Source organism: Pseudorca crassidens, chromosome 2 (genome assembly GCF_039906515.1).
Source record: "Pseudorca crassidens isolate mPseCra1 chromosome 2, mPseCra1.hap1, whole genome shotgun sequence".
NCBI classification, from domain to species: Eukaryota; Metazoa; Chordata; class Mammalia; order Artiodactyla; family Delphinidae; genus Pseudorca; species Pseudorca crassidens.
This window is the reverse complement of record NC_090297.1, coordinates 13,137,320-13,157,722: the sequence shown is the minus strand read 5'-3', so window position 1 is coordinate 13,157,722 and position 20,403 is coordinate 13,137,320. Positions and strand designations below refer to the sequence as shown.

Here is a 20,403-nt window from a genome sequence, read left to right as displayed (position 1 = left end):
CACGGGTTCGTGCCCCGGTCCGGGAAGATCCCACATGCCGCAGAGCGGCTGGGCCCGTGAGCCATGGCCGCTGAGCCTGCGCGTCCGGAGCCTGTGCTCCGCAACGGGAGAGGCCACAACAGTGAGAGGCCCGCGTACCGCAAAAAAAAAAAAAAAAAAAAAAAAAATTATAGTGCTTGAATGAGGGAAGGAGGGAATGAACGAAGGTGGGAGCCCCAGTAAAGAGTTCACGCAACCCAGCTGCAGGCCCGCGTGGCCCCAGGCAGTGTGGGCCCAGAACGCGAGATCTTCACGTTTCTAAGAGAAGCCAGATGTCTCAACCTTTGTGTGAACTCCCCGTAGGAGCCAAACACAGGGTTTCCAGAGGCCACGAGTTTGCAGACTCTGGTCTAAAGAACCACCCTCTCCCCACTGCGGGGCTCCAGCTCCAATCCCGACTCCAGGCAGCACCTGGCAGCCCGCCTCTGGGCATTTCTACAACCTCTGACCCAGAACCGGGAAACCAGGCTCCTGCAGGGAGTTGGGGGAAAGGCAAAGACTCGTGCTGAGAAACACGCAGATCCGGCCGGAGGAAAATCTATTTGACTTAAAGCAGCAGGGATTTGGGATCTGGGCTGGGAACAGGGAAGAATCTCTTGAATTTCAAAGTGGTCAAAACTCAGCAGACTGTTCAGTTCCGACGGCAGAGTTCCAGAACAGTCCACCCTGTGCAACAGACAGCTGTTTGCCCTCAGTGACCTCTGCAGGTGCTTCCTAGCTCTGGGGACTAGGGACAGAGCAGGCACAAAGGGATAGAAGAGGAAGTCGGGACGTTGGAGGCCTCCGATGAGCTCACGCAGGACCCCAGCCATGACGGACTGGGACATGACAGGAGGGGTCCCCAGGGAGGGGCAACAGCCAGGTCTGCTTACTTGAAGTTGATGTTGGCGCAGACCAGCATGTCGCTGAGCAGGAAGACCCTGCGCTCCTTGGACTTGATCAGCTGCCCGCGGTCACCGTACACGGTCTCCGTCAGCGTCTCACACAGGAGCAGCTGACGCTGGCCTGAGGTCAAAAGCTGGGGGGAGGGGACAGAGCAAGGTCAACACCAACATCGTACACGGGCTGCTCCACAGACATCGCTGTGCCAAAGACCCAGGATTCTCCCTCCACATACAAAGGGGACCACAGCTGGGAGAGGTGGAGGATGAGACAGGGCCACACCCTCCATCCCCGGGGGAAAAGAGGCACTGACCACCCACCGGCCCCAGCAGCCAGCACCCCTGCTCAGGTGAGCCAGCCACTGCCAGCGGCACAGCTCCAGAGCCGCAGACCCGTGCTCTGACCTTGGTTCCCGGAGCGCCCGCTGTGAAGCCCTCTGGCAGGCGCCATGTCACCTCTCCACACCTCAGCTTTCTCAGCTGTCAAGTGGGCGATACCTCTACTGCTCACATCACCAAGGCAACGTGTGACCGGACCTGGCTACATGATCCGCAGAGCCCAGCAGAGGAGGACAACCCGCTGCTCACTCAGAATTATTAAGAATTTCAAGGGCTTCCCTGGTGGCGCAGTGGTTGAGAGTCCGCCTGCTGATGCAGGGGACACGGGTTCGCGCCCCGGTCCGGGAAGATCCCACATGCCGCGGAGCAGCTGGGCCCATGAGCCATGGCCACTGAGCCTGTGCGTCCGGAGCCTGTGCTCCGCAACGGGAGAGGCCACAACAGTGAGGCCCGCGTACCGCAAAAAAAAAAGAATTTCAAGATGGAAATGGCAGAGCATTAAGCCAAACGTGGGGCCCTTCTGAGCGCCCACCCTGGTGACGGCACAGGCCACACACCCAAGGAGCCGGCCCTGCGACGAGACACCCCACAGATGGCCACTGTCCCCACTGCTGCCACTGTTCGTGTGGCCTCAAGCAGGGAGACTCCTGGCCTGAAAGTAGGTCCCATTCGTCACCCTGACCTATTGAACAACCTCAGCTACTGGCCTCGTGGAAGGCCTCGTGTGGGGCTGGGACAGATCTGCTGGTCGACAAGGCAACCCTCTGACAAGGCTGAAGGCCTTCAAGCCTCCAGCATCCGAACAGGCGTCTGCCCATCTCAGGCTGGATTCCAAGAATGCTGCCAGCCCCGGACCACCATCAGACCCGGAGACCCGCTGGGAAAACGTCTCTTTACTAACTAAGGATTTTGCTGAGGAGGAAAAGGAGTATTCAGCAAAATTCCTTCCCAAAGCCCGTGATTCTGATGACAACAGCTAGCGCCCCTCCGCCCCATCCTCACAAGGGAAAGGGCGGGTCATCCCCAAACCTCTCCTGGACAGAACGCCCTTCTGTTCTGTGAAGAGCGGGGTCTCTCCAGGCGACACGAAAGCCCGAGTGACACCACACGCCACTAAAGAGTCCACCTCTCATTTAATCGCCTCAAGCACGCTGAGGCCTCCCCACTCCTGGACAAGGGGACGGAGATTCCAAAAGTAAAGAGACTTGCTGAGACCCAGTGCCGGTTGAGCGGCAGGGCAGGACAGAGCCAGGCCACACACGCTGTTCCCAGCACCCGGCAGCCAGCCACACACCCTCTGGGTCCTGACTGGGGGTTAGAGGAGTCAGAGAAAGCCCGCTGCTCCCAACACACACAAAAAGTCTCAGGGTGCCCCAGGGATACCCCCATGACTGCTAAGACTGGGCTCCCCCAGCCCACAGCTTCCACCAGCAAGCTGACTGCCAGCTCGTGTAGACACAGCTGGGACCCTGAAGACAGCAGGCCCCTCAGAAGACGGCCAAGTGTGCCGTGACCCTTTTCCTCAGGAGAGAGGAAAGTCCCCTGGCTTCCGACAACCATCCTCCTGCCACTTAAGCAGATTAAAAACAAGAAAGACAACAGAAAACTCGAGTATTGCACAAGCAGCCCCCTGCAGTCGCGTCCTGAGCAGGCACATTTTGAAACAGCCGACACCGTTGCACTTCGGGCACACCCAGTTTCGTTTCCACTTCTCTCTGGGTGATGGGTGGCAAGAGGGAAATCACTGCACTGGCCTCAGAACTGGCCGAGACTGCCCCAGGGGGGCCCTGGCAGGGGAAGGCGTGGTGTGCGGCCACCATCACTCTCTCCACGACACCATCCCACACGCATCCGACACACCCACTTGACAGGTGGGGAAACTGAGGCTTGGGGCTGTCAGTTCCTCGCCCAACACCCAACAGGTCCCCCTGACCTCCAGCCAGTGACCACTGCTCCTCACAGCCCGGGTTCCCCCCAGCGGACAGAGCAGAAGGGAACAGACAGCTCTTCCCAGAGCAAGTGCTAAAGAAAAGGGTTTCCTTCTCCCGAGTGATCTCACAAGTGTGTGAGCCAAAGTGAGAGAAACCCTCTTGGTTACAGGAAAGGAGCTAAAGACAGAAGAAGATACTTCCCAAGTGCAAAGACCATCAAACACTAGCACGGTGGCCATGGCTGGGCTAAGGTCTTTTTAACCCGAGAGACATTTCAAAATAGAAGGCTTGGGACTTCCCTGGTGGTCCACTGGCTAAGAATCCGCGCTCCCAACACAGGGGGCCCGGGTTCGATCCCTGGTCGGGGAGCTGGATGCCGCAACTAAGAGTCTGTATGCCGCAACTAAAGATCCCGCGTGTCACAACTAAGACCCCGCGTGCCACAACTAAGACCCCGCCTGCCGCAACTAAGACCCGGCGCAGCCAAATAAACAAATAATTTTTTTTAAAAAAATAGAAGGCTTGTGTGGAACTGGCTGGGGAAGTCCTGCCTGGAGGCAGGGAGGGGGGATGACCCCTACCCTTCAGGCCCAACCTGAGCAATCCTGGATGGGGATACACCCCGGGGAGGGGGCTCCATCCCCTGCCTCATCTTTTCTTCCCATCTCTATACTCCTGGAACAGGCAAAGCAAACTCAGGTGCCTGCAGGGCCAGAAGTAACCTCAGTGGGAAGACCTGGATGTGGACTGAGGGGGCAAGGGCAGCCGCTACTCAGGTGACTGGTGCCACATAGGACGGTGGGCCGGAGTGCCAGCTCTTCCGACCCTTAAGAAGATACATGAGTCTAAATGTTGTGGGACATTTCTCCATTTCTAAATGTTGGCAATTAATTCCATTTTCCTAAAAATACTGTGTGGGCCTAAATACACATGTGCAGCCTGAATTTGGCCTGAGGTGGGACAGTCTTAAGACGCAGGACCCTGAAGCTTAGAATTGCAAGGGACCCTGCAAGTTCACTTGTCCGGGCCTTGTTTTGCAGGCCTGTGGTGAAAATCAAACATGACAACGCAGGTTAGGGAGTATCATGTACTGTAAAGGGCGGGGCCGCGTGGGAAGCGCTGTGGTGCTCCTGGTGACACTCCCCAAACATTAGAAAGTTCCAGCCCGTGTGGCTGAAATCTCATCGGCCTTAGTCACTGGCCTTAGTTCTGCTTTTGGGGCCACAGAGCCAGGAGGCTCCCAGTTTTCCCCCAAATACCTGAACACCTCCCTGTGACTCCACAGGATGTCCCTTCCCCAAAGAACAACGCTTGCCCTCGCCAAGTGCCCTGGGGCCAAACCCCACACTCTGGTGGGTGAAAGAAGGCGGGGCCCGGGGCCTCCCAGATGTGGGTGCAGCTGCAAGCGGCCCATGTCACAAGCCACTAGGGAAACAGAGGACTAAAGTTCACCAAAGGGACCTCCCTGGTGGCGCAGTGGTTAAGAATCCGCCTGCCAAGCAGGGGACGCGGGTTTGAGCCCTGCTCTGGGAAGATCCCACATGCCGCGGAGCAACTAAGCCCATGTGCCACAACTACTGAGCCTGAGCTCTAGAGCCCACTAGCCACAACTACTGAACCCGCGTGCCACAACTACTGAAGGCCGCACGCCTAGAGCCCATACTCCACAACAAGAGAAGCCACCGCAATGAGAAGCCCGTGCACCGCAACGAAGAGTAGCCCCCGTTCGCCACAACTAGAGAAAGCCCGCGCACAGCAACGAAGACCCAACGCAGCCAAATAAATAAACAAATAAAATTTAAAAAATAAAGTTCACCAACAGGTGACTCTGGGAGGTGACTAATTTTTTTTGTACCAACTTTGTGTTTTAAAAACAGAGTTCCCAGGCTTCCCTGGTGGCACAGTGGTTGAGAGTCCACCTGCCGATGCAGGGGATACGGGTTCGTGCCCCGGTCCAGGAAGATCCCACATGCCGCGGAGCAGCTGGGCCCGTGAGCCATGGCCGCTGAGCCTGCGCGTCCGGAGCCTGTGCTCCGCAACGGGAGAGGCCACGACAGTGAGAGGCCCACGTACCGCAAAAAAATAAAATAAAATAAAATAAAAACAGAGTTCCCTAATAGACTCATTTGAAAGTGTTTCAAGATTTTTTTTTTTTTGCTAGAATGTTCCTAAGTTGCAATCCCAAAACATGGCGTGGATTTTTCTTTTTGCTTCTTAAAAAATAACACTAATAATGACAGCTGCCACCTTGTATTAAGGGCTCTGGGTCTGCCAGTTTGCCAACTCTCTCATTTGCCTCGCAGAAGCCCTGAGGGTCAGGCGCCATCGAGCTCTTCTCATTACAGAGGAAGCAACTGAGGTTCAGAGAGGTTGGATGATTCCCCTGAGGCCACACAGTAAGCACCAGTGGCAAAATCTGGATTCAAACCCAGACTCTGACTCCACGGCCCACTAGTTTAAGCACAATACTAGGCTATCATTTCTGGCATCTTTACTGGCAATTACACTGCGGAATTAAATCAGCTTTTATCCTAAAATCACATGAGTAGTAACGAATGTGGAGGTCTAGTCAAGATTAATCCTTCAGGTAAGGTCTGTGGGCTCAGAGAGAAGCAAGGAATCGCCTCCCTCGGAGAACACTGCCACCTGGTGGGTGCCACAGGGGAGGAGGCAGAGCGACGGGCGAGGCCGGCTGCAGGGCAGGTACGCACGCACCTTGTTGAGGCTGCTGCGGTCACTGACGCTCTTGGTCAGCTGCTGGATCTCGGCCACCTGGTCGGCCAGCCGCTTCTGCTCGTTCAGCTTCTCGGCCAGCGTCTCCAGCTCCGTGAGCGCCAGCTGCAGCGAGAGCCTGTCCGGGTGGCCCCTGGGGGTGTTCTTCAGCATGTCCTGCCAGGGTCCAGAGGGAGCCACGACTGAGACCCCCACCCCAGCAGACCCTCCCCTGGCTGGGGTCACAGCCTCCGCCTCCACACTCAGGCCTGAGAAGGGCCCAGCTTGTAGCCGGGACAGGTGGGGCCTGACATAGAGCAAGGCCTCAAGAAGCAGCTAGTGAATGAATAACTAAAATAAAATAGCTGTGCGGACCCGATCCCTGATTCACTGATGAACTGTGGACCAATCCCTGATTCACTGATGCACTGTACACTGAGACGAGACCCACTCCTGCTGCTGGTCGCTCTGAGAACAGAGAGGAAACCCTGCTGGGCCCTTGGGCTGGCAGCCAGCCTTCGCCCCAGGGGGACTCACCCCCTGACTGAGGACCCCCGGCAATCAGGGGAGGTGCCTCAAGCTCTCGGGGCCCAGCGTGGAGGCTAACGCTCCCCCGGGAAGCCTGAAGTGCCAAAATCAGAGCATCCCCGGGGCATCTCCTCACTGCCAGGGGCCCCACAGTCGCCCGGATTCCACGTGCCTTCCCACAACCACCTGTCACCGGGTTCCCACCAGGGGAGGCGAAAGTAAGCTCGATGGGCTCCACCCTAGGAGTGGGGAAAGAGGGGGCCGGGGGGCCAAGGCCCTGCCCACCGTGCACAGATGCGTGGGTTGTGGGTGACGGATGAGAAGCCAGCCCTCCTGCCCCAACCCCATGAGGCTCGCACCATCCCACGCCCCACCCTGCAGGTTGGTGGCCGCCGGAATCCCCCGTGGTACCTGAAGCAGGAGGATGAACTGCGGGAACCTCTGGATGGGCTTCACCATCAGCCCGTAGAGCGTGACGCGGTCGGGGCTACACACCTGCCGCCGCTGTTGGAGATGAGGGGGGATGATTCACTGAGCCTCCGCAGCAAGGGCCCAGCACCCGGGGTACAGATACGGCCCATCCCGGGCTCCCCTCCCTGGACCCAGGACCCTGCTCAGCCTTGGGCCCAAGAGAAGAGCCCAGGAGGTCCCTGGTTCCACAGTCAGGGGTCCCTGCCACCACAGGGCTCCCCGGTACAGCCCCTCACCCTGGAAAGCCTAGAGCGTCACCTTAAAGTCTCTGGACTAAAAGCCTAAGTAGGACATGTCAGCAATTTATCCAAGAAGTCAGGCTACGGAAAGTAGCCGAGACAACCATTCCCTCCACCTAAACTAAAGCGGACGGGCCTGGGCCAGGGTGAGGATCGGCAGGGGGACGGTTCTTACTGTCCTGTGTCTTGCTTCTGTTTCCACCTCTCCATCCACCCACCTGTCACCTTGACCCGGGCCCTCAGCCCCTGTGACCCAGGCTGCCGCCACAGCTTCCCCACCGGCCTCTGCCTCCATCTGCCTCCACCCAAAACTTCAGTGGCTTCCCGCTGCCTGAAATACGACATCCTAGCCCCTGGGCCAGGAGGTCCAGATCTGCCCAAACTGAACTCCACTGCTCTGGGCCTCTCTCCCAGGCACCCAGTGCTCCCAGGATCCAACCAGACTTTGCCTCTGACCCTTGCCCCATCACCCTTGCACCTGGAACACCCTCTTCTTCATCTCTCCGTTTCAACCCCACTGACCCCCCAGGACCCATGTCGGATGGCGCCCCATTGAGAAAGCCCCCTGAGCCTCTGGGATCCAGGCTGTAGGCTGCTCGGCTCGGGGTGGGGGGGCCCTAGCCCACCTGCGCCCTCTGCTGGGTGGCACGTCTCTGACTCACCTACGTGTGCGCCTAGGAAATGGGGACTGGGGACCTGGTCCCACAGCTACTTGAGGCCTATAGTCCTTTAAACTCTATTCTCGCACGTGATCCCCAAAGCACCGCTTTAAGAAAAGGGATCATCCCGGCCACAAGCTGAGCCACACCAAGCCTAGCCACCATCTGCAGATGCCACAGGCCTACGCTTCCACCTGTCAGAACTCCAGGATCCCAAGCGGCTTACAGAAACTTTAACTCTTCTTCACCCTCCCCTTGGCGGAGTGGGGAAAGGACAGGCAGATTTTCTTCCCGTGGGACTGGGGATGGCCCAAAGGAAAGAAGAGAGGCATCTGGGCCAAAGAAGTGCTGCTGCAGCGATCCCTACCTCCTGAGACACCTCCCTGCCCCCCCACCCCGACGGCCAGGGCTCCATTGAGAGGGGCCCCGGACCACCCTCGGGCCCACCTTGAGGAACTCGAGGAAGGCGGGCTTGGTGAGACAGGCCTTCTTGATGATGGACATGGCGTTGGTAAAGTTGTTCACGTAGTCGCTGTACACGTCTAGCACCACGGACTTGGAGAACTGTAACAGGTGTGGGCGCGGCCCGGGAGGGTCACATCCATGCGAGGGGGAGGGCGACCAGCACCCCACCCTCACCGGCGACCACAGTCCTCCTCTGCCTGGAGGGTCTCAGCTAGCCTTGAGGTGAGGAAACCTGTCACCCGGTGAGGGGAGGGGACAGGGCTCAGAGAGGCAAAGAGACACCAAGGTCACAGGGAGGAAGAGGTGGTGCTAAGGAGAGCCCGGGGAGGTCCCTCGTCCCCCAGCACGGCAGCCTGGCCCACAGGCGAAGGGGGGTATGGCGGCCCTTTGCTACGCCCCCCAGCTCCCCACCCTCAAGGATGGCGCTCCTGACCTGAGCCCCATGGACACACCGACCAGGGTGCTGGGATTTTGTCTTTTAGCAGAACCCAGTTGCCTACAACATATCGAAGCAGTTTCCACCGATCTGACCATCTCTCACCCCATGAATCTCTCTGGGGCCCACAGACTTCAGTGTCAAAAACCATGAGTCCAGCACACCCCCTTCTTCCACAGATGGGGACCTGAGACCCGAGAGGGCCCTGAGGCTGCCCACGTTTGCACAGCTGAGCTGGGACCAGGCCAGGTCTCCGGGAGCACGACACCCTGCAGCACGCTCTGGGGCCAAGGCCATGCTCTGTGGGAGCGTCGCACAGTGGTCCCTCCGCGAGCACTCGGCAGGGGGCGCTTGAGATCGGCCAGGTGGCTGCCCACAGTGGCCAGTCTCCTGGAGGCGCTGCCACCTAGGCGGAGCCAGAACAGTAAGCGGGAGGCACGCGGGCGGACATCTCCAAGGACACGCTGCAAGGTGTCACGCCCACCCCCGCGTAGGCCAGGCCGACTCAGGCCCTGCCACCCTCTGACCCCGCTGGCTGGGACGAGGCGACCAGGTGGAGGCAGGAGGCTGGCCCGGAGCACATCCAGATCACGGCCGCGGTTGGCACCTTGGCAGGCTGGGGAGAGTCTGGGGACACCTACCGAAGCCACGAAGAGGTCCCCAATCTTCTCGGTGGAGTCCCACTCGGCCACGCGGGAGGACAGGGCGATCTGGAACATGGAGTGGCAGTGCAGGATCTCCTTCACGCGAAAAAACACCACCTGGCACTTGCGGACACTCAGCGCCTTGGGCTCCATCTCCATCAGGGGGTTGCGGTAATCCTGAGGCGGGGGCGCGGGCGGGGTGAGTGCCCCGAGGCCAGGCCACAGCCCCTGCCCCCACTGCCCTCATGGCCACCTGGACCGGGCCAAGCAGAACTCGGCAGACCTTCCTGCGGGAGGAGCACCCACCCCTCACTCTTCACCTGTCCTTCTGGAAGGATCTCCGTGATCGTAACACTCCTGACCCTTCTGCCCATCCATAACCCACCCCCGTGACTTATGTGTTAAGCTGGGTTTTCGGGCAGACCCCTGCCTGCAAGGAGCTCCACGGAGGCAGTCCCCAGGGGCCGGCCCAGATCGGCTTTGCCCACAAGTGAGCCAGTCTGTCTAACGGAGCAGTGGCAGTGATGTCACAGCAAGACCTAGAGCCACACTCTCCAACCAGCTTTGTCAGAAACACGGGATATTTTTGTCTCCACCTGCCTGAGGTCTGGGCTCCTCCACTGTGGATCCAAACTCAGGAGGGGAAATGAGGTTGTTACTAGCACCCTCCCACCCCTACAATTCCCCTCCCTGTTGTCCTCCCCGAGAGCCCACAACATCCCAGAAGGTTCACCTTTTCAGGAATGCAAACTACAGACCAGGCCAGCACACCTTAGTCACGCAAGCATCTACTTAGCAATTCCTGTGCATCCGGATCACAGGGGAGAGGGCGCACCCAGGGAGCTCCAAGATGACGGAGAGACATCAGCCCCTGCCCCGGGGGCTCCCAGAGTGGCGAGGGAGGCACAAGAGGCACCACATGCCCTCAAGTCCATAGGATACAGCTCATTTTATTGAACCCCGACATGGTTTCAGAAAATGCAGTCATCCTGTGAACACCAAGGCATCTGGAATTCTTGGTGTCCCCCATTTGGAGTTCCTGCTGTTTCCATAAAAGCCCTGGCCTTTGGCTCCTTCCCCTTAAAAATGCCCACAGTCCCCAAACGCTCCTTGTAAAATGTCCCTCCGGGGTCTCCCCTGCCCTCTCCCCAGACCCCCCGGAGTCCTACCTGGAGTACCCGTTTCAGAGACTCCACATAGCTGCCTTCGCTCTGCACGATGGAGCCCAGGATGTGCCTCCGGACCACCTGCTCGGGCAGAAAGCACAGTCGGCACCTGTGCCAACCACGGCACAGAGTGAGCTCCGGCTGCGTGCGGAGCCCCGGGTGATGGGACGAGGAGTCATGACGCCCAGTGGAGCTGCCGGCCGCGGGACAGAAGGAACTCGTCTTTCCCAGAGCTGCTCCTGGACCACTGGGGCCTGGCAGGCCAGCATTCCCTTCCAGAGGCCCTGCCAACCCCAGACAAATGCCCGTGCTCCCCAGACTGCAGCATGGGGGCAGGGGACACTGGGACTCGAGGCCCCTGCCTGGTCTCTGCTCCCACACATCCAGGGATGGGAAACCACCACTCTCCTCCATGGGGACGGGTGGTCTCCTCCATCTTTGGACAACTTTAGTAGAAAATTCTTTCTTAGGTGAAATTGAAATCTCAGCTCCCGACACTTATAGATCCAATCCTTAACCAATCTCTCTCCCATCCCCACCAAGTGGGCTCTACTTCAAGCTAAACATCCCCGCCCCTTATCCTTCCCCTCTTGCCCTCCCTGTCTCTCCTCAGCTCAAATTAGTGCATCTCTCAGGTGCAGACCGACCAGCACCCAGTCAAGAAGCCCTCACCTGGATACAGCAGCATGCTGGCTGGGGGGGGCAGGGGGACTTTGCTGCACACTGGAATCATGTGACTCCCACCCCAGACATTCTGAAGGAATTGCTATGGGGTGCAACCTCGGTAACAGTGTTTTTTAAAGCTTCCCAGGTGATTCTAGCGTGCAGCAAAGCTGGGACAGAGCTCATGAAAGGTATCGCACATGAGAGGTGTCCGAGGGCGGAGCCTATCCACCTTGGCCCAGAGCTGGGAGGGTGACTGATCCCCACTGTGCCCCCAAAGCCATCCTGAGAACATCGATCCAGGCGCCCACCACCATCTCCCCTGCTCCCCTCTGTTTCCTCCCTCCTGCCTCTGGCACACCTTTGCATCTCCTCCCACCACCCTGCCTACGCCCGGGCCTGACCATGGCCCCTGTCCTTCAAGCTGCCCCACAGCAGGATGCCTTGTCAACGATCCCCAGTTTCCCAGGTGTTCCCAGAGCAGCGTTCTCCACCTCGGCATGCTGATGCTTGGGGCCGTCCCGTGCACTGTAGGACGTGTAGCAGCGTCCCTAGCCCCTACCCACCAGATTCCAGTAGCACCCGACCCCCCGCAAGCTGTGACAACCAGAAGCATCACCAGACATTGCCAAATGTCCCCTGGGGGACAAAATAAACTCGGTTGAGAGCCACTGGCCTAGAGTAACTAACATTGCTGATGCAAGAAATGCAAAAGGCTCCCAAGGAGACAGACCCGGCCGACATCAAAAAGGGGAACCCCGGATTACGAGCTGGCAGCCTGGGGTCCTGCCTGGCTCTGAGCTCTGATGGCTCTGACAGTGACTCACTGCATAGGGGAGGGAGCAGGGGGGTCACCACCTCAGTGTTGCCAGGGGCCAGGCAGGAGAAAGAAGGAAAGAAGGAGGCGGATGGACTCCCAAGACGAGAGGTGTGGCCGTATCTCCGATTTGCAAAAGGGGCCCATCATCAGGATTTCCTGCCAACTCCAAACCGGCCAACCCCCTCATTGCATTTGCTTTCCCGACATGTCTTGCTCAGAGCCCTCATGACCAGAGGGAGGCAGGGGTCTCTCCCTCTGCCTCATGGCTAAGAAAACCCCAGTGGGGAAAAACCCAAACCTGACTCTGCCGAGGAAGGTCCCAGAGCACAGCCACCCCGATCTCGATGTGACACTTCTGGAGAAGGAAGACATCGCCCGAAGAGCCCCGCTCCTGGGATGCCTGCGGGTCTCTGGGGTCTGAACTGATGACAGGTGGGTGGATTGGGGGAGGGGGGCCGGGCACCTCCAGGGCTCCTCCCTGAACTGGATTAGCTTGGTGCTTCCCAGAAAGGGACTGCGGGCCCTTTGTTCAAACACCTTCGTTTGACCCAGTTACACAGGAGCTACTCTGGCTGCCGCAGGGCTGGGAAGCAAGAGCTCCACATGCAGCCCCACCGCCACCCAGGATGATGGCGTGGAACCTGCAGAGTCCAATTTGGAAAGTCTGTGCAGCAGGTCGAGAAGAGACCCCAGGAGGTCCCCCACCCAGCTGGGGCTCTATCAAGGGCCCCCTGATCATCAACTCCCCTTCCAGACCCAGACCTGCATGGTCCCAGGTAGCAGGCTGGGGTCCCCACCATCCCTCCCCCTGAAGACACCCCGCTCCTCCCACAAACCTGCTGTGGGCTCAGGCCGTCTGGCATGGGGCCCAGCTCCGGGGCTGGGGGCTTGATGTCCGTAACGCTGACCTCCAGGAGCCCCATGTCCTCCTCCTCCGAGTCACCTGGAAAGTGAGATGGGCTGGTGACACATGCAAGGCAAGGATGACACACCTGCTCAAACTCCAGGAGCTGGAAACCACCCTCCCCCCAACAGACCGGGGTCCTGGGATGAGTGGCTCCTGGGGCCACAGAGGATTAGGGCCTACTCACTGGCCTCCTGGCTATACTCTGCTAGGACAGTCCACCCGGAAATAGAAGTGAGGGAGGGATGGAGCGAGGGAGTAGGAAGCAACACGCAGCAGGGGCTCGGCTCTCAGAATCCACCCTGCCAGGAGTCTCTGTCCCCGCTCAGACCCGCCCGCTTCTGGGCAGGCAAAGGCCAGGCCGCCCATGTCCCCATCACTAGACACTAAAAATAGTTTTCTTCTTGTTGCCAAAAAGGGGGAAGAAAGTAAACCCCGAGAAGAGCAGGGCTGTTTGGCTTTGTGTTTTCATCTTTCAAAAAAAGAGACCCAATGGGGAAAAAGTCCAGCTGCTGTCCAATAGGGGAACGCAGACATGAGTGGGGGCAGACCTCAGAGGACAGATCGAGACAGACAGAGGCCGGGGTGGAGAGAAAGAGCGGAGGTCAGGCAGAGCGCAGTAACCCGGCCTCGCAGGGCTCCCGCCCCACGAGCTCCAGGCACAGGCACAGGGAGACGGGACCCCGCTGCTTGCGGCCCTGAAACCCGGTGCCGGCAGCCGCAGGCAGCAGGAAGCGGGTGCTAAGGGGAAGCTGGGAAGAGAGAAGTGGTGGTGGCTCCCGGGGGCCGAGGGAACAGGGACATGCAGACGGGCCTTACCTGAGCAGGAGACAGAAGAGGAGGAGGAGGAAGGACAGTGGATGACAGTATGGGGGTCGGGGTGGTGGCGGCCCTCCTGCCTGGCCCACATGGCACCCCGGGCATCACTCCGCACCCACCCCAGCCGCTGGCCCCGCGGCTTCCTCTTCCCCCATGCGCCACTGGGTAACATTCTTGGCCGGTGATTCGAGCCTTGCCGTGGCTATTAATAACGCCTCTGGTGGGAGGGTCGCTTTAGGAAAGGCTCCGGGCTAACAGGCAGGGTGGGGAGGGAGCCTGCTGGCCGCCCGGCTGGCCTGGGGATGGGGAGGGTGACGAGGAAGAGTTCCCAGCCAGCCGGCATGTCCAGCCTGTCCGTTCTCCAGGCCACTCCAAGCTCGGAATGGCTCCTCGGCCCATCGTCCCCTCCCTCGTCGGGGGGTAGGGCTTCCCCAAAAGTTTGGCGCTGAATCAAGTATATGCAGTGGTGGGGGTAATTAAACCCGCTTCACAGATGAGGAACCTGGCAGTCCAAGAGGGGAAGAAGTGGGCAAGGTCACACAGCCAGGAGGCCGTGGAACCAGGATCGGAGCCAGAGCAGCAAGATGCTGTCCCAGCACCAAACACCCCCTTTTTGTGGCTGCCACCGGGAATAACACCTGCCACGCAGGGGCCAGGAGCTGTGCTGGGCTCTTCCCATGTACTACTACTGCTCGGTCATCCTCACCAGAGCCCCCTGAGACAGATGCCAGATTAGCCCCACTGTACAGATGAGGAAACTGAGGCACAGAGAGGGTGAAATACATAGATTTCAAGAGGGCGCAGAGCCTCAAAGTCCTCCCTGGCTTGAAGGCCTGTGCTAACGGGGCCCTGATCTCTCCCCCCTGCCCTCACTCCAGCCAGAGGAAGCCTCTTCCGTCCCCTCCACGCCTGTGTGTCCCCAGGCGAGACACTGAACCACTCTGTGCCTGTTCCCCCATCTCCAAATGGGAACAAGACAGTCCTCTGTCCCTGTCTGGTGTTTATAAGTATTAAATGAGAAACTGTAAAGCTCTTCAGAGAGTGCCTGGCACACAACAGACACTCCATAAACGATGACCATCGTGAAAATCACTTCTTGAACGTCTCATACCTTCCCACCTCTGGACCGTTGGACATGCTGGCTCCTCTGCCCGGAGCACCCACTCCCTGCCCCGTTCCCTGGCCTGATGGACCTGGGTCCCCTTCTCCTTCTGCTCTCAGCCCTTCCCTGACCTTTCATTCGCGTATTCCACGCTCACTTCCCCCACGCTCCCACCGTGGCAGCCCACCATGCGGCTAGTCATTTCCTGTTTGCATGCCTGTCTCCGTTCTGTCCCACGTGCTCCTGCAGGCAATCCTGCCTGACTCATCTTGGTGTCCCTGCACCCAGCACGGGGCATGGCACTTAGTAGGTTCTCAATAAATGTCGGCTGGTGGAGAGACAGGTGCATGGATAAAGAAGGGAATGAACAGGCGCGTTCAAAGATGAGGTCAGGTGAGCATGGGAGGCAAGAGGCCAAGGAGGCCACGACAGAGACCAGGGCAGGGATGCTGAAGAGAGAGGCCCACACTTCCCGGAAGAGATGGGGTCCACCTGCCACAGGCCGGGAAACAAGCTGGCACATTTGGGGATCAGTCCCCAAACCCCACCGCCAGAGGAGCCCGGACACCCAGTGACCTCGCCCACCCACCCCTGCCGAGCACCGAGCCCGCCCCTAGCCCGGCCCGCAGCTCCTCACCGAGGATGTCCTTCCTGTGCAGAAAGGACACTTTGCGCATGACTGCGATCCTCGTCTTCTCCAGCCCGTCCCTGGTCCCGCTCTTGGCAGCCTTCATGAGCTGGGTCATCTGAGCAAAGGCAAGGGGGCTCATCAGAGAAGCGGAAGGAGGCCTTGCGACATCTGCCGTCAAGGGCCACCGGCCCTACCCAGGCCTCCCGGCCGGGGCTACAAACATGAGGACCCCGGAGCCCACTGCCTCCCAGGGAGGTGGCAGCAGAGGCCAAGAAAGACCGCAGGGCACTGCCACCCCGAGACCTCCTGGGAAGGGCTGGACGGGCATTCACGCCCTGGGGGACCTTCCGGGGGGAACCCTCTTTACTAACCCAATTTTTTCCCCTTGGGTGTCAAATTAAGGACATGGTGTGACACTGGGGAAAAGTCTGGAGGCCTGGAGTCCTAGGCCTGGTTCAGATCCCAGCCCTACCGCTCCCCACCCGCGTGACTCTGGACAAGACCCTTAACCTCACTGAGCCTCAGTTTCCTCCCTGAGACCCGCCAGAGCCTGTGAGGACTAAACAGGGTCTGGGAAAGCACGCTGGACAGTAAAAGGAGCTGCACAGATGCCCAAGCTTACTTTAGGAGCAAGTATGAAAGGAGGGGAGCAGCCCCATCCCATCCGTGGAACCCCGGCCCCACCAAATAGCCGGGTTTCTTACTGAGCCTCTGCCCAGGAACACGGGGGAGGCTGGTGCCTCCACGGAGCCGGGTGCGGCAAGCGAAGCAGACACGGGGCGCGGGCGGAGGCAGGCCCAGGACGGGGAAGCGGCACGTGGGGCCTGCAAACAGAGCTGCCGTCCCCTAACTCACTGCTTTGTCCCCTCAGCCCCCGGCCCAGTCCTGGAAGCTTCCCTGACGCACAGCCAGTGCTAGAAGTTTCCACGTGGTTGGAAATGCTCCCTGTCTGCGCCGTCCAACGTGGCAACGGCCACTGGGCACCTGAGAGCTGGCGGGTACGACTGAGGACCCCCAGTCCTGGTGATCTTTCATTTTAATTAACTTGAATGTGAAGAGCTGGGTGGCTATCATAATGGACGGTACAGTTCTAGGAAACCCCCTGCTCCCTGAAGCTCTCTGCTAAAGGTGGGAAGCGCTCATCTGGGGGTCCCTGGTCTCTGCTCTCTATATCACCTTCCTCCAAACACCCGCCCTGGTCCCCAGCATAAGGGCCCGGGCACTGCTCAAGGGTCTGGGTCAGGGAGGCTTGCCGCACACTGAGTGGGCGCTGAGGCTGGGGGCAGGGTGGTAACTTTTCAGGAACAAGACAACTTTCTGGAAACAGCCAACAGCCAGCAGGGGAAAGGGAAGTCCCGGGCCCCTCCCTGCCTCTCAATGGTATGATTCTAGAGCAGCAGTTCTTGGCCTTTCGGAGAGGTGGGTGGGGCTGTCATAAACACCAGTGAGAATCTAATGAGAGGGACATTCGACCCCAGACCCCGGAAACTGTACGAAGATGCTCACCCTCCTCTGAGGGGGTCATGACCCCCACAGTGGAAACCTCTGTCCTGGAGCCCAGTTCCTATCTCAGCAGAAAGCCGTCATGGGGGCTGTCCTAGGAACCCCCAAAGTGGTCTTTGGGGGAACCATCAGAGACCCTTCCTGGGCCAAAAAAGAGCAACAGGTGAGCACCTGGAAGGCGTCCCTGGGTCAACCTGCCAGCTCCACTGGCTCACAGCACTGAGGACAGAGCCCGATCTGGGGGCCGACTCAGGGGCCGGGCTGGGGAAAGCACCCTGGTCTCGACGCCGCCCTCCACGTGCTCCCTGCTCCTCCCTGGGCCGCAGCTTCCTGAGAAGTTAAACCTGCCCCCACCTCCAGTCACAGGGCTGTCAGAGGGTGTCCCTATAAGGGTCTTGCAAACTGTAAAGGGTCTCTCCGCCTCCTCCAGAGAGGCCTCCGGTTCTGAGGAAATGGGCAGGGCTACAGGATAGAGGGCAGGCAGGCTCTGGCTTGCACAGACCGAGGCTTGAACCCCAGTTCTGCCGCTGGCCGCTGGTGTGGCCGCCAGCCAGTTGCCTCACTTGCTGGCCTTACTAACACTGAATGACAGCAGTAAGACAGCGGCCTGCTAGGGCGTCTCAGGGAGAAAACGGTCAGGCACACAAGTAGTAATGGTCACCATCCACTGAACTCTTAGGCTGTGCCCGGCGCGGCCCTAAGCACCTGATGGTTCTGAGCTCACATCCACCCTGGGCGCTGGTACTGTTCATGCCGCCATTTCACAGGCAAGGAAACTGAAGCTCAGAGAGGTCAAGAGGCCTGCCCAGGATCACACAGCGAGGAGGTGGTGGGGCTGGCATTCAAATCCAGGCCTGCAGGCCTCCAAAGCCCACAGCACACAGTAGGTGCTCAATGAATGGAAGATACTGCTGTCCGTCCTTATGCAGAGGTCGGAGTCCCATCTGAGAAGAAGGCACTGCGGTTTCTCCTACTGGCCTCCTTACCCCGGACCTCTCTGAACAGCTCCAAGGCGGAGGAACGTCCAACGTCACCAACAAAGTGTAACCCAAACCCACCTGCCACAGTTACCAAATTCATAGATTCCTAGGCCTCGGCCCAGAACTGTAGAATCAGCCTCTCTGGGGGTGGAGCTCAGGAATCTGCATTTTTCAAAGCACTCAGGTGATTCTGAGGGCCCTAAAGTTTGAGAGCCCACACAGGAATTCTTATCGACGGTTAAGGTGTCAATTGAGGGTGGGAAGAGAGAGAGGCGAGGACATGGACAGGAGCGAGCCAGCCTTTGGCATCAGCCCGCGCAGCCGGCGAAAGATGCCACCAAGTTCCAGGGCTCGAGGCAGCTCCAGGACTCAGCCCCACCCCTGCAGCCCCAGAAGCGCAGGAAAGGCCCCGGGAGCCCCCAGGACTTGGAGGGACAGACAGACAATACCTTATAATCGTACTTGTGCTTCAGCTCCTGCATGTCTCTCCCCCCAACTCTTAAAGCCAAGATGTCTCTCTTAGTCCTGGCGCATCGCTCCTTTAGCCTAGTCAGGTCTGGAGAAAGCTGGAGCCCCCAAGCAGCCAGGCAGAAGGACAGCAGGTGAGAGAAGCAGGCGGGGAGGGCAGGAGACAAAACACCGGCAACAGAGTAAAAAGGAGACTCAGGTGAGGTGGTGGATAGACAACCCGGGGTGGGTGGGATCGGGCACCTGGGGACCACCAGGCCCCTGCCTGGAATGAGCTCCAGCAGCATCCAACCCCAACATGCCACGCAGTTGGGGGCTGGGTCTCTGCAGCTGCGGGGGAGCAGAGGCGGGAGGGGAACAGCCCGGGCCCCCTCCCAGTGCTAAGAGGACAAGGACTGTGTCTCGGTCATCTCCCCATCCCAGGAGCCCAGCATGGGGCTCTCGACATTAGAGGCTCTTGGCAAGTTTCCGAGAGGGATGAATGGCAGGTGGACGGATGGGTGGAATGGGTGGGCAAGGGGATAAATGGATGAGTGGGCAAATGCAGAAAGATGGGTGAATGCAGAGAGGGGTGGATGGATGGATGGATGGACAATAGACGGATGCGCAGATGGACAGGCTCATAGATGGATGGATAGACAGATAAGTGGATGGATGGGTGAGCAAATGGATACATTTAGTTGGATGACTGTACAGATGGCAAATGGGTAGAGGGATGAAGAGACAGTCAGATGAATTAATAAAAACATGGATGGTTGGACGCAGTGCTGTGCTGGTAAATATTCAACGAGCGGTTCTCCAGGAAAAAGAGCCCTGCCTTATAGTATTTCCACGGCGTGAACACGCCCACCACGGCCAATTTCAGACTACCAATGTGACATCACTGAGTGTGAAGTTGGAAAGGGATGTGCACAATTGGTTCTTGGGCTCTTGTGAGCTAGTTTGAGCTGGCTCGAGCACACCACTGGAGGAACAGAGGGAGGGAGGGATGACGGGCGGGCGACTGGATGGAGGGGTAGGTGGCTGGCTTACATACTATCTGGGAAGATGGACAGATAAATGGACAAACAGACAGACATTCAAATGCATGAACTGTAGGAGCAATAGTGACATTTGGCAAAATATAGAGAAGACCATGACTAGGATTACTTGTAGAAAAGTAGACAAGCAGAGGAATCAAAAGCACGAGCTTAGAGGCAGGTGGGCCTACATTCAAAGCACTGCTCCCCGCGTACTAGCTGGAAAAGTCTCCTTCCCTCTCTGAGTGACAGCTTCCTCACTGGTAAAGTAGCCATAATAATAACTACCTCATAGTATCACTGAGAAGGTGAAATGGACAAAGCATGTAAACCCCAGAGCTTAGTGAGTGTTCAACAAAATGGAAGCTTTTTTAGATATTAGACTATCTTTCAAATAATAAACGCTCAATATTTGTTGAATGGATGGACAGTTGACTGGATGGATGGATGGATGGATGACGGACGGATGGAGGGATGAACGGATGGACAAGGTACTTCCTTTCCAATCCTATGTGATGTTGAGCTGTGGTTCTACCACCTACTTGCTGTGTGGCCCTCACCACATCATTTAACCTCTCTGAGCTTCTGTCACTTAGGTTCTCTGATCAACAAAATGAGAGTCTTAAAGCAAGTAATACCAACCACTCTAGGGTATTAGGAACAATAAATGAAACTGCTCTGCCAGCTGTACCACACTCAGCTGTACCGCACTGGGCACATATTCACTATTGTTATACAAAGAAATAGCAGGACAGGGATCCTTCCGAGAGTTACTCAGACGCCCCAGAAAACTGGAGTCCTGTTTCATCTGTAAATAAGACTGACATGATAAATCATAAAGGACCTGGGCCTCTGCCTCTCTCAGGGTCCGAAGAACTAGATTCGAAGGTGAACTGCAGAATTAGCCGGACAAGAGTCAACCAGCTGAGGTCAGAGCTGGCAGTGCTGCCCAGGCCCCTGGCCAACTGGATCACGGTCACCTTC

General features: G+C 58.3%; 1 protein-coding gene across 10 annotated transcripts in view; it reads right to left on the bottom strand.

The window, feature by feature from the left end:
- The window catches only part of ARHGEF10L (Rho guanine nucleotide exchange factor 10 like), a 162,086-nt gene that overhangs the window by 60,447 nt on the left and 81,236 nt on the right, over positions 1 to 20,403 (bottom strand). For 7 of the 10 annotated variants that reach the window (XR_010939627.1, XM_067722085.1, XM_067722053.1 and 4 more), the window contains 9 exons: positions 18,382 to 18,498; positions 15,456 to 15,564; positions 12,830 to 12,936; positions 10,514 to 10,591; positions 9,342 to 9,521; positions 8,247 to 8,363; positions 6,842 to 6,934; positions 5,906 to 6,079; positions 912 to 1,057 (listed from right to left, as the gene is read on the bottom strand). Coding sequence is in view for 9 of the 10 variants with exons in the window: in XM_067722085.1 (XP_067578186.1) it covers positions 912 to 1,057; positions 5,906 to 6,079; positions 6,842 to 6,934; positions 8,247 to 8,363; positions 9,342 to 9,521; positions 10,514 to 10,591; positions 12,830 to 12,936; positions 15,456 to 15,564; positions 18,382 to 18,498 (1,121 nt within the window). In the remaining variant the exon portion in view is untranslated. Of the gene's footprint in view, positions 1 to 911; positions 1,058 to 5,905; positions 6,080 to 6,841; positions 6,935 to 8,246; positions 8,364 to 9,341; positions 9,522 to 10,513; positions 10,592 to 12,829; positions 12,937 to 13,716; positions 13,904 to 15,455; positions 15,565 to 18,381; positions 18,499 to 20,403 lie in introns of those variants that run through there. The other 3 variants (XM_067722102.1, XM_067722104.1, XM_067722107.1) reach the window with 2 other exon arrangements.